Source organism: Dermacentor andersoni, chromosome 5, assembly GCF_023375885.2.
Source record: "Dermacentor andersoni chromosome 5, qqDerAnde1_hic_scaffold, whole genome shotgun sequence".
In the NCBI taxonomy this organism is placed as follows: domain Eukaryota; kingdom Metazoa; phylum Arthropoda; class Arachnida; order Ixodida; family Ixodidae; genus Dermacentor; species Dermacentor andersoni.
In genome coordinates this window covers 25547796-25560177 of record NC_092818.1, presented here as the reverse complement: position 1 = coordinate 25560177, position 12382 = coordinate 25547796, and the positions used below count along the sequence as shown (strand labels likewise).

Genomic DNA, 12382 nt, shown 5'->3' with positions numbered 1-12382 from the left:
GCCAAACTTATAACAACACGACAGTGCAAGCCAGAAAGTACTTAAATTTAGGAAAGTATACAAAAAATTATTCAGTTATTCATTATGCTGACTGTTTATTAAGTAAAGACTCGCATATTGTTGGAATGGAGGAACACTCCAAGGGACGAACAGTTGCAGTCGCCAGCTCAAAGGCTTATGGGACGTCACACCAGAAGCCAACTCCCGTTTCTCAACTGTCATTTGGAGCCCAAGACGATACCCACGGAAGCAGTTAGTCAGCGACTACAAGAAATACCACACAAGCAGCATTCCTACTGCAACAGAACGACACAGGCTTTACCAGACCTTCATAGCGGAACAGTGTCAGTATACGACACACACACACAGCAGAACGTGGGCCCCTGCCATGGTAGTTGGTCGTGCAGGGCTACCGCGATCCTACGTAGTGGCTATACACACAGTGGACAGCAGTTACGCCGTACGAGAGGGCATCTGAGGGCCACAGATGCTGCTCAGCTTGCTAAGTCACAAGCAGAAACCCCAAGACAGGCTGCGCCAAGTACCCCAGCAGACGCAATTGAAGCCCCACTTCGAAGAAGTGAACGGGTACGCCAAGAGCCGCGACGTTATCCACTACCAGAACGTAAATAGCAAAGCAATCCTTGTTTGCAAATGAAAATGTTCATCAATGTTTCTTTTTTTTTCCCAAAGAAGGGAACATGTACTGAGGCGCAATATCGTGGCCTGGAAGGCAACCAGTGCGCATGTGCAACACGCCCACTGCTTATCGCAATGCTCCTTGCGTACACGGCTGCGTTTCCGAATAAAGTGCTTTTTGTTACCAACTGCTCGTCTGGCTTACATAAACAAAAAGCAGAAAACGCTGCGGCGAGAACAAGAACATTAGTAAATCAGTAAAGAAAAAGAAGCCAATTGATACGTTTCAAAATCATACAGAAGGAAAAATCATCTTTACTTTTTCTTAAACATCGATACACTAGTACTTTCTACAGCTATTTCCACAATCGATTGGTACGTATTACACAGGGTTGCGATTTTGTAATGTAAACATTGTTTTCCATAATTGGTTCTAGATCTAGCGGAGGAGCTGCGGTCGCGTAAACAACCGATTTCAAGATGCTGTTGTTTCGTCTGTGAAGCAGCTCCTTCCTACAGCTGCCGGCAGGCGACAACGCAAGTCTGTGCCAGGGCAGGCTTTTCAGACGCCATTTTTCCCACAGGCGAAAACAGTTTCTCATTTTCGTTTAAAAAGAACAGGCGACCAATCGTGCCAAGTGTTATACTAAACGAATTAGACAACAAAATGCAATCGTTCTGCAAAATTTGAGCCAGAACAGTGCAGCGGTGACTGAAAAATCTTTTTTTGAACACACACAACCAAATATTCAGGACCCTGTATACATTCACGTGGACGACGGGACCGCTGCCTCTCCCCGAGTACCTCTCTGTATATATAGCCCAATAAATGCTTTTTCACCCTCACCACCCCGAGGAGCCGCTTTTTACACAGAAAACGGGCAAGCACACGCCGTGAGCCGCCGCGGCTATGCTCACTGGGCAGCCCCCGATCTTGAACTACTAGGCATCGAAGAAGCCATTCAACTCTGTGATGGGTACGCAGAATTAAGGCACGGTTAACTCACATCTACACTGACAGTGGAGAGGCCCTCAAGCAACTGAACTCCCGATCCTACACAACTACCATAGCGCACCGCATAAAACAAGCTTGCCGCCACCTGCGGGATAATAGACTTGCACGCATTTTCGTACACTGGCCACCGGGCCACAACGTGATGGGAGCGGGGAACAGGGTGGCCCATGAGGCTGCCGGCGAGAAAAGTTAGAGAACCGCCATCGCAGCCGTGAAATGAGCCCGTCACTACTGGACCACAGTTATAGCTCCCCGTCATCCGTCGTTGTACGAGATCACCAGATTTCCCGGCTGAAGCGCGAGAGCAAATTTTCTGACCCCTACGGGAGTCCATTCCTAGCATCCTTCCTCCCATTCCCACTCGCCTTCCCAGAACAGCCCAGGTTCTCATCCACAAAGCAAGAGCTAAGGCATCCATCATACCGCATGTCCTGAGCAAGTGGAGAAGAACACATGTGAAATGCCCCAATTGCCCTGCGATCAGCGTCGATCCCAAACATCTGATCTGGTCCTGTCCTGCCACCGCCAGCCTCATGGGACAAGCACACCCGGCCACTAAAGGTGGCATACGAAGACTGGGTTGCACCGCAAGCAGATGCCACCAGAAGAATTAACGCTTCGCTGTACTTTGCTAAGGAGGCAGGCATCCTTCCCTTCGCATGATCTCTTTAGGCCACGGGTTATCCTTTCTAATTTCATGGATGAATAGGTGGATGGATCTTATGAGCGTCCCCTATGGAAAGTGGGTTGCGCCACCAAGCTCTGGCTGTTATACTGCCTAATGTCCTACCTAGGCTTAAGAAGAAAGACAAAAAAAAACGATGAACTCCCACAACCAAATTTTCTGACCCCTATTGTAAACTTTGCTTTCGTACGTCTCCATTTTTTGTCGTTTCCCCACTTTTCTTCCAACAACCTTCCAATCGCCTCTTACTAATCTCTACTGCGGACATGTTTACTTTTCCCCGGCTCTCGCTGAAACCAAGGGCTTCAAGGAGACCAGTGATACCTAAATCGACCGCTGGGCAGATGTCATCACATTCTAATAAAACATGCTCCACCGTTTCGATAGCTTTACACTCTAAAAAAAAAGTTTACACCATTTAGGTTGCATTTTGTCCCCAAACCATAATCGTCACTGCCGTGCTTGCGTTTCCTCTCATGAAAACTCGGCGCTCGCTAATTTCCTGTCGAGAATGCTGTGTCAAGCCGGTAACGCGCAAGCTGTTTGTGACAAGGAAGTACCGGACTCGCAGCGTTAAAAAAAGGAAATGCGGGCAAAAAAGATTACGATTATTGTTTCGGGACAAATACAACCCAAAAGGTGTAAGCTTTTTTTAGAGTGTACCGCAGCAAGCACATGCTTGTTCTTCCTTCTTATATCTGTTCTAAGGCATCCTGATCTCGCTTCGAAAAGTAAATATGAGCTTCCCTTTGAGTTGTCATAAATTATTTCTTTCCTGATTTCGTTTTTTCCTCTTAAGTAGTTACTCATGGCATGTTTCTTTTCCATTGCCGCCATGAGATTATTTAAGCCTCTCTGACTTTCCTCTTGAGGTTCTTTGTTGTTGTGTTGCTCACCGTACAGGCCGCATACTTACTGGTAAGCTTCCTAGTTTTTTTTTCCTCCACTGTGAACCAATGTTTTTCCTGCACAGATGCCTCAACACTCTCAATCAATCGACGGGACCGCCACCACAGGAGAGCGGAAGGAAATTAAGGAGATATGCAAGCGTTTGGAACAGCAGAGAGGGCGGTGCAAACGTAGACGTGGCCGCCGCAGGTCAAAGTGTATTATCTGTTCTTATCAACTTAATATTGACACGTGTACTTGTTTATCTTTGTCGGGAGACCGCGTCTCACCGCCTAACAAATGTTATCGCACAGCGCAGGACGCGCCTGCATGTATCGGACATTTCTGGAATGTTATCGATGGTTTTATCCGCTGTCTCTCACCGAATCTTGTGTAATGTTTGCACGACGCGAATAGTGTAGAAGTTTGTGGAAGACACGCGGGTCCCAGTGATTACTCTGGAACATTCGACGACTGATGTATAAAAGCCGACGCGCTTGACCCGCTGATCTGTTTTTGTGGCCACAGGTTCGCCCAATAAAAATTGGTTTCGTCATTCACAGTATTGCTACTGTGTTCTTTACGGTCACTACCACGTGACAATATCTTATATGGGTTGTATTTGGAACCAAGACATAAAACTTATTTTTGCAAGTTGGCGAAGTGCTCGAAGCCTGCTTCACCTCCGCCGCGGTTCAGAATCCGTGCATTGGCGCTACCAGAAACTTTGTTCAAATCAGCCGAAGTTCTCTGCAGAACACCCTCGATTGTTCAGGGCTGTGCGCGAATCTATGGTTTTGTTGCATCGCATGATATGGTGCAGGCCAGAAATTGCTAAGAACTTCAGCTGAATCAAGCCGACTACCTTACACGTGGGAAAATAAACCGAAACTGGTCCATAGCAAAGCAAATAGTATGTAGTAAAAACTTTGAACCCTTCAGCGGTAGTTGCCAGTCTTAGGTTTTGTTTTAAAATCTTATTTTACACAACAACAAAAAAAAAAGATAGATAGAGAGCTAAACCAGTTAGTTTTTTATTCTACGGCTGAACCTGGGGCGCGATTACTTGGGCGCAACGAACACTGGCCTTACGGCTTCCGGTAGAGCACTGTACCATGACTGTACTTCCGGTACGTGTGGTGCCGTGTTGCCGTGGCGTTGTTTACAAACTTCTTGCCGTTGCGGAAAAAGTGGTGGAAAGCATTCACAAAGTCATGCATCTCGTTGTTTTCGCTGCAATTTTAAGTGCGGTGCTGTCAATGTCAGTGCTAGTCTCTCTCACAGTGCATCATGTTCAACCAACGCCTTATATGGACGAAATATTTCACGTTCCGCAAGCGCAGAATTATTGCGCTTTCAACCTGTCTCACTGGGATCCGATGATCACTACACCTCCGGGACTCTACCTGACATCGGTGCTGTTCCTGCTCCCCTTCGGGCTGGTTATGAACTCTGAAGTTTGCACGCTGTTTGTGTTGCGTTGCTGCAACATCGTTTTGACACTTGGAAACTTCTACGTTTCGTCGTTGATCTCGATCAAGCTCGCGGGTGCCGCCGGAAGCAAAGCCCGCACGAAGCTCGTCGTGTCGAGCTCCGCGATGTCTCTGCTGCCGGTGCTACATTTCTTCACATTTCTCTACTACACCGACCCGGGATCTGTGTTCTTCCTGCAGCTCATGTACCTGTACTCCCTATTCGACCGTCACTACCTCGCTGCGTGCTTCGGAGCCGTAGCTGTGCTCTACCGACAAACCTCCGTAGTTTGGGTATTCATGGTCGCCGCCTGCAAAACCATGGAAATCGCCGAAACTACAATTTCTGCGAGCGACAACAAATTGGAAGGTTTTTCGTGCGCTGCCGCTAAAATCGCCGCTGAGCCAATGAAACAAGCGCGGCTGTTCTCTGACTTTGTGATGCGCGTGTTGAACGAGTGCTTGGGTTACGTTGTCGTCGGGCTGTCCTTTGTGGCGTTCGTGCTTCTCAACGGCAGCATCGTTCTGGGCGACAAGTCTTCGCATCAGGCGTGCGCGCATTTTCCGCAGCTCGGTTACTTCGCACTTTTCACGCTGTTCCACGCTGCTCCGCATTTGGTGCTGCCCAGCATATTGAGAGACTTCTGCCAAAGTGTTCTCCGGAGGCCATTCTTGTACGCCGCTGTTACTTTAGCTTGCGTTCTCTCTCTGCAAAATTTTACCTACGTTCACCCTTATCTCCTTGCTGACAACAGGCACTTTCCCTTTTACATTTGGAGGCGGCTGTTAGGCAGGAGCGAGCTTGTCCGATGCTGTCTTGTGCCGTGTTACATCTACGCAGGCTACGCCATGTTACACCGGCTGCAACATAAAAAACCGCTATGGCAACTTCTGTTCTTTTTGTGCGTCGTCGCCGCTACAGTGCCCCAGAAATTGCTGGAGTTTCGTTACTTTGTTGTTCCGTATCTGTTCTTTCGGCTGCAGTTAAAAGATGTCAAGTATTGGCAAGTGCTTCTGGAACTTTTTGCCAATATTTTGCTAAATGGTGTCGTGATGTGGCTGTTTCTAAACCGTACGTTCGCGTGGACAGGTAACCCGGCCGTTCAGAGGTTCATGTGGTGATTCTCCAGCTTTGTACTTAGTGTTCTTACTTATGCCAAAAAAACAATGATCTCACCACCTGTGAGCACTTGTCTGCAGGTAATCCCGAGTAATTGTGAACCACTATGGGGCTTAAGAATGTTCATGAGTGTCTAGTGCAGTGTCTGGTCACAGTACATGCACAGGCCATGAATAAAATTGAACTGAGCCCTTATTAATGTGGAGCATTTCTTGTGAACTTCAGTCACTGCGTGTGTGTCAATCTACCTATCTATCTAGCCTTCTACGCCGGTGTGGCTGGCGGTGCCTACAGACTTGAGCTGATGGGTATATGCTCACGTTCGTGGTGCCAGCGTGGTCGTGGCATCTTCGTCATTTGAGCTCCATCAACTGATTCACACCTCCGATTCTCATGCGCCAAGCCAGATGGCACGTGTTTGAAAATCGGGCAGTGTTGGCTACGGAACACCGGATGGTAGTCGCCTCTTTTCGAACAGTGATCCAAAAGCAAGTGACCCACCCGTGCACGCCAACAAGCTCCTGATGCTCACAAAGAAGCTCTCGGAAGACGGCAGCTTCGTCAAGAAATGCGTCGGCTCAGACATTGTGTTGCTCAGAAGCTCACTTGAGCAGCTCGAGGATGGTGTACTACTGGGGTACTGCTTGGCGCCCAGGAAGGGGAACATGTTCACAATCATCGAGCAGCTAGGCAAGCCCACATTCTTTCTGATACCCAGTATGTCTGAGCTCCACAATGAGTGCCTGCTCATAGTCATTGAGAGAGTCAAAGAGCCGGTTGAGGCATGCCACCGTAGAGTCGATGTCATAGCCAGCTACCTGCAAAATGCTTTGCATAACTTCAATTCCAACCGTATGTGGGATCTGCATAGTTCTTTTTGTTATGTGCTATTTTGCTTCTCATATTCAGCCTCAAGTTGGCAGATTGTGGAGGCTGTCTGTGAATGAGAGGGAAAAAAATACATGCACCTATGAAAACTGCCCTGCTCAAGAAAGTGATCAATTACTTTTCCTCTTAGGCAATGCACACCTTAAATAAGAGCATGCTTAACCTCTTTCATGCTGTCAACAAGTTGAGTTCATCTACATGTTTCTAGCAAAAACACCCCAGGGCGAGCTCAGCTCATTGATGATACTTATTCTCTAGCAATGCCAGGGTTGAGCTGTTTTCGTCTCGGTGACTTCACTTGCTTTTAATAGATGGCATCACGCAATCCATGGGGCAGCACAAGTACGATTGAGTTTAATTTTGTGAAAGAAGTTTAACCCTTTAAAGTGCCATGCCTGGGTAACTCGGCTGGTTGCCTATGTACCCATCAGGTTGTGTCACAGTATTAAAGCTGCACCATAATTCCCGCTCACTCTCTAAATTTCCTGAGATAATTTGCAGATGTGAAAAGCCTGTATAATGTGCTCACTATCCACACAGAAGTTTGTTAGATTCATAACTGTAATGTCGAAAATTTTCTGTAAAGTTCATGTATTTGGGCTCTACAAATGTTTCGTCGTTTTACAGAACAACTTGTCATTCATTAACTTGCAAACGTGTAAGTAAACCTTTGTTGAACGTATTGTCCGCACCACCACCGGAAAAATGTCACGAAGTTAACAAGCGAGGCCTGGCAAAACTGTGTTCTCGAATCCGGTAACATTAATGCCATCAGGTAGCATATGCGAGTTTATTGAAGAGTTGCCTTCACCCAGAAAGATCACGTACTCGTGACGCCTGCGGCAGAAAGGATGTTCCACATCCGCTGCCAAGGTCTGTGAGTGGTGGCGCTGGCTAACACTCCCAAGGTTAGGTTAAGTAGTAACACATAAATACCCAAGATAGTGGATGGGGAAACCGCGCCGTGATAGCTCAATTGGTAGAGCATTGCACACATAATGCAAAGACGTGGGATCATTCCCCACCTGAGGCAAGTTGTTTTTTTCGTCCACTTTCATTGCCATTAATTTAGTATTTCTTTAATTCAATTAATAAGTACAAGTAATTTCTCTTATGTTTTCCTATGTGTCTTTGTTTGTTGGCTTTTCATGATATTATTAATAAAAATCGGGCCCCTCGGTTAACCCCCTTTCTTCTCCTTCTTTAATTATATTTGTAACTCGGAGGGCACATATCCCACTGTACACTTCCTCGTTCTCGTCCCAGTGGCCGGTGGCCGCAGATGCCAGCCTATCTCATGCCAATATGAAAAAAAAAACGAGATGCGACATACACTGCACACAAGTAGGAAGCATTAAATCTGTGGATGAATTGCGGAGGCTTTGCAGGATTGCAGTGATAGCTGTGGGTATCCTGTCAATTTTACAAGGAATGCAAATGGATATTTAGCACTCCAAACAACACCTTGTCAATCTCCGTCATACCTTAGGAAACCTCCTGATGGAGAAAGAACGCCAGAAGGAAACTTCCTTTGTGCAAGCTTATCCAGACAAGTTCCAACAGCAGACGGAACCGGCAACAGCAAAGTCACTGTGATGTAAAAGATTATGCAGGTTCCACTCACAGTGGGGATCTATGTTATGCAAGGTATTTTGCAGGTAGCTGGCTCTCCAGTGTTGTTCGTGGTTCTGCAAAGTGTTACAAGATGGGTCAACATCTAGTAACACTCTGGCAAATAAATGCTACTACATGTACTGTTACCTGCACGGATCCTGAAGGCAGTGTCTCACAGCATCTGAGTAGCACTAAGAACTACGAGGAAAGGACTGGAGAATGTGGGCCGATGCTGCAAGCAGTGCAATTTAACACAATGTCTTGGAGCACTGCCTGCCACGAGAGAAGATGGGGAGGCACTCATTTTTTTAAGCAACTTCTTGCCATGTGATACGACACACCTGGAAGGCTGTGGGAAGGTCCGCCGTTATTCACATGTTCTATTCCTGCATTTGTGGCCTAAAGGAAGTTGGCACATGTGCCCATGCTCTTGCATGCCTTGTGTTATGCAATGTCACATTCATGTCATTCAAAGTCTAATAAAGTGAACGTGTTGGTTAGTTGGTTGAACATATTGAACTAGGGAATGGCACGAAAGACGAGAATGCAGAAGAGACACACAATGCTACGTGTGGTTGTTGCCTTTCATGCTGTGTCCTAGTTCAAGACATACCAAAGAGCTAGTAAGTGTTGGCACTTGAGGTACTATATGTGTGGCGAGTGTTGTGTAATGGTTAAGGCATCAGGCTGTTGTGCTGGTTGGCCTGTGTTTGATCCCAATGTCAGGCAATTTTTTTTTAAATTGAAGCTGCCTGAAGCAATGAGACGGGAACCTCCCCACCTACTGCAAAATATCTGGGATGAGCCAAGGAAATGCTTTGCATTAAAACAATGCAATGTACTGCTTGTCAGTCTCCACTGTTTCAAGTTTGCTGCCACCAGTGGGCCACATCCAAGGGTAAATCATTGTTAATGAAAAGCACTTATTCAAACTGCTGCCAAAGAGGTTCATTGAAGAGCAGCACATATCCAGGGACCCATACCAAAGTTTGTGTCAACAAGGTTCACTGTACAGTGGCACACACCCATATGAATGGCCTACGTTTTGGACTCCACTATCCTCGAGACTGGCCCACATTTTTTGTGGGGTAGCTAGATAGCCGGAACGAAAACTGGTTTGACAATGCCACCGATGCCATTCACATGAAAAATGCATGCTAAGCTGTCTCCTGGTGTCGTGTAAAGGAGATCTTTAAGAATTTTTGGATATTCAGGTTGGCAGGTAGACTGAATTCACTTAAGAGGTTTTGTTTGTATGAAACAGGCAGCCTGATGGAGATCTATTTGTCTTATATCTGTACGCGTTACTGGAGCCCTTCAATACTTTTCATCTAGTCGCAAAACTTCCTTGAAAGCTTATGTAGGGACAGAAGGTGGCACCAGAGGTGCAAAAGTAAGTAGGAGGTGAACAATCTGCCGCACCAGATGATGTAGAGGCTGTAGAGGCAAATTGTTCACGAGGAAAGATGCCTCTCCCACATTTATTTCAGTATGTTTGCAGAGTGAACATGCAACTGGAACTTTTGGCAAAATAATTTAATGTGCGATATGTTTGTGTTTGAATTGTACACAGCGCCGTTTTATGGTTGACGTTGCCCCCGCTCCCCCCTAGTATTCCTTGCACAAACTGTTTCATTCGGCAGTCTCTATTTGCACTTTGACTAGTTAGTTGGATAAGTAAGTTTTATTTGGTTAGCTAGTTCTGTGTGTTAGTTATTAGTTGATTAGCTAGTTAAGTATATTTGCTTAGTTATTGTAGTTAGGTTATTAGTGAGTGATCTTATTTCATTTAGATAACTTAATCGGTGGAATAGCTTTGTTAGATTAGTTATTAGTTTGATAATTACTTTAGTAGTTATTTATTTATTCAGTTGATTAGCATTGCTAGCTTAGTAATTATTTGGTTATAAGTAATTAGTATCGTAATAATTAGTAATCAGTTGGTTAGCATTGTTATTTTAATACTTACTGATTTGTTTCGTTAGTTAATCAGTTGGTTAGGTTTCAACGCAAGATTTTTGTGTGCAATTACATAAAAGTGCGACAGAAACCTGCTGTGTAGTCCGTTTCTGAAGATTTAGAAGTCCAAATGTACAATTTGAATTATGAATTAAGCCGCTATTGCGAATGCAGTTTAACGTGGAAATGAAACGCGTAGTTGTTTCGAAATTGTTCGCGTTTAAGTTTTACGATATTCACATGCCGATACAGGCAGTCGACCATTGCGCAATAGCGAGAGTGCACACAGAACGCCTGTGGCGTCTGCTCCACCCAACTTGCACCAATGCCGTGTCCGCTGTGGGCGCTATATGAAGCTCTCCCATAGCGTTACGCGGAAGCTTCAAGACCAGATGAAAAGTATTGAAGGACCCTGTAGATACTTGCATCTATATGTGGAGCTCGCAACTTACTGTTTTCCTAGGCAGACTGGCACAAGAAGCTCATGCGGTTTTCTAATTATGCAAAAATTCAAGAGCTTCCTATGAACTCCGATTTGGAATAGTCTGATATACAGTAAAATGTGTGTTTGTTAACAGTGATAGTGACAAAAAGAACAAATCATTCATTAGCATAATTATTAGTTTGTGCATTCAATTAACAGAAGCTTTGCAAAATGTAATGCAACATACCACCAGTAGATACATTTTCGTTTAATGTCTGCTAACGTGTTACTTAGGCAGAAATCGAATTCGATACACTTTAGAAGAGCCTTTGGCACACAGAAGACGAAAACATCCAGAACACCCTGCACTCCCGGTTAAAGATGATGCACCTACAATTTTACATGTACACCCGTGAGCAAAAGTATACAGACCAAGGATTGCACGATAAAACTCATTTTCTCCTCTCTGTCTGTGAATGCAACTTGCAAATAAACAGTGCAGTCCAAACATTGCATTGCAAATTTTCTATTGCACTTGTCTTGCACTTGTCTCCGTTTCCATGTGTTAATTACGAACAAATTCTCTTTTTTCAGTGACCCTGTGGTCCATTACTTTTGCTCACGGGTGCACATTATATTGCTATTAATCCTCTGGTGCTTACCTCAAGCTGCATATATTGCTAGCAAATCTTCATGCTTTTGGTCAGTTAAAAGGATGCTAAACAGCAGCACTAAATCAATTTAGGCCGGTAATTATTGTTTTGAAATCTAATATTCATGCAAAATGGCTTACTACTGGAAAAAAAAATAAAGCAAACATTCCACACCTGTATGTCACTGCTATCATGGGTTTCAGAGTACTTTCTCATATTTGGGTGATATTGGGGCACCCGAAAACTTCTCAAATCTCCCTAGGTTGAGTATTCAGTTCTTATAGAATGCAACGGAGTTCTTCGTTTACAAAAAAAAAAAGAAATAAGGAGACCAAAGTAGACTGCCAATATCCATGTTGTCATGGAGAGCAGGAAACTTAGGTATTGCTGCCACCCATATTTTGTTTTTCCATTTCTGATGTACTAAGCCTTCTCCTACAATCGGAGTGACCTTGCTACTGCAGAAGCAGAATTTACTGGTACAGCTGAACAGCCGTCTCTAGTGCCCTATAAGAATAAAGGGTTTTAGCAAGTCCGGTATGTGCAGGTGCCAAGTGAGTGACTGCCATTGGTGGTGCCACCTGGTGGTGCAGAGCTCAGCTGGACAAACACGGAGCTAATATTGCAGTAACCCACTACTATATCCTACTTTGCTGGTGTAATCTTTGGCGGTGGTGTAATCACGGACACGTTGCCTTTTTAAGTTGTTCCTTCCTTTTTTCTTTCACATAAGAAAATTTATAGCACATGAGAACATCTCGATAACGCACTGCGGTTAGGTGAAGCATCACAAGACATCACTACCAGCATCCTGTAATTCAGTATTATGTAAATACCGTTGTGTATACTGGACTACCGGACGCATTAGAACTCCCTCTTGTCAAATCGCATATATATCTGTTGGGTCGAAAAACTAGAAGGTTTGTATCAGTGACGCGAGATTAATTTAAGGTCCCTGCATGATAATTTCTTGCATTTGAAAGCGTTTAGAAACAAGTGCATGGAAGTGATGCATGGAAGTCTGT

At 45.0% G+C, this 12382-nt stretch overlaps 1 protein-coding gene across 1 annotated transcript; it reads left to right on the top strand.

Annotated features, from left to right (window-relative positions):
* Positions 1–4372: 4372 nt before the first annotated feature.
* On the top strand, positions 4373–6018 carry Alg10 (alpha-1,2-glucosyltransferase Alg10). The gene has a single exon (XM_050177447.1). The coding sequence runs from the start codon at positions 4442–4444 to the stop codon at positions 5819–5821; it is 1380 nt and encodes a 459-aa protein (XP_050033404.1). The 5' UTR covers positions 4373–4441; the 3' UTR covers positions 5822–6018.
* The last annotated feature ends 6364 nt before the right edge of the window (positions 6019–12382 follow it).

What these genes read in the sequence shown, in the direction of transcription:
- Alg10 (XM_050177447.1), top strand. Translation starts at nt 4,442, where the DNA reads ATGCATCTCGTTGTTTTCGCTGCAATTTTAAGTGCGGTGCTGTCAATG.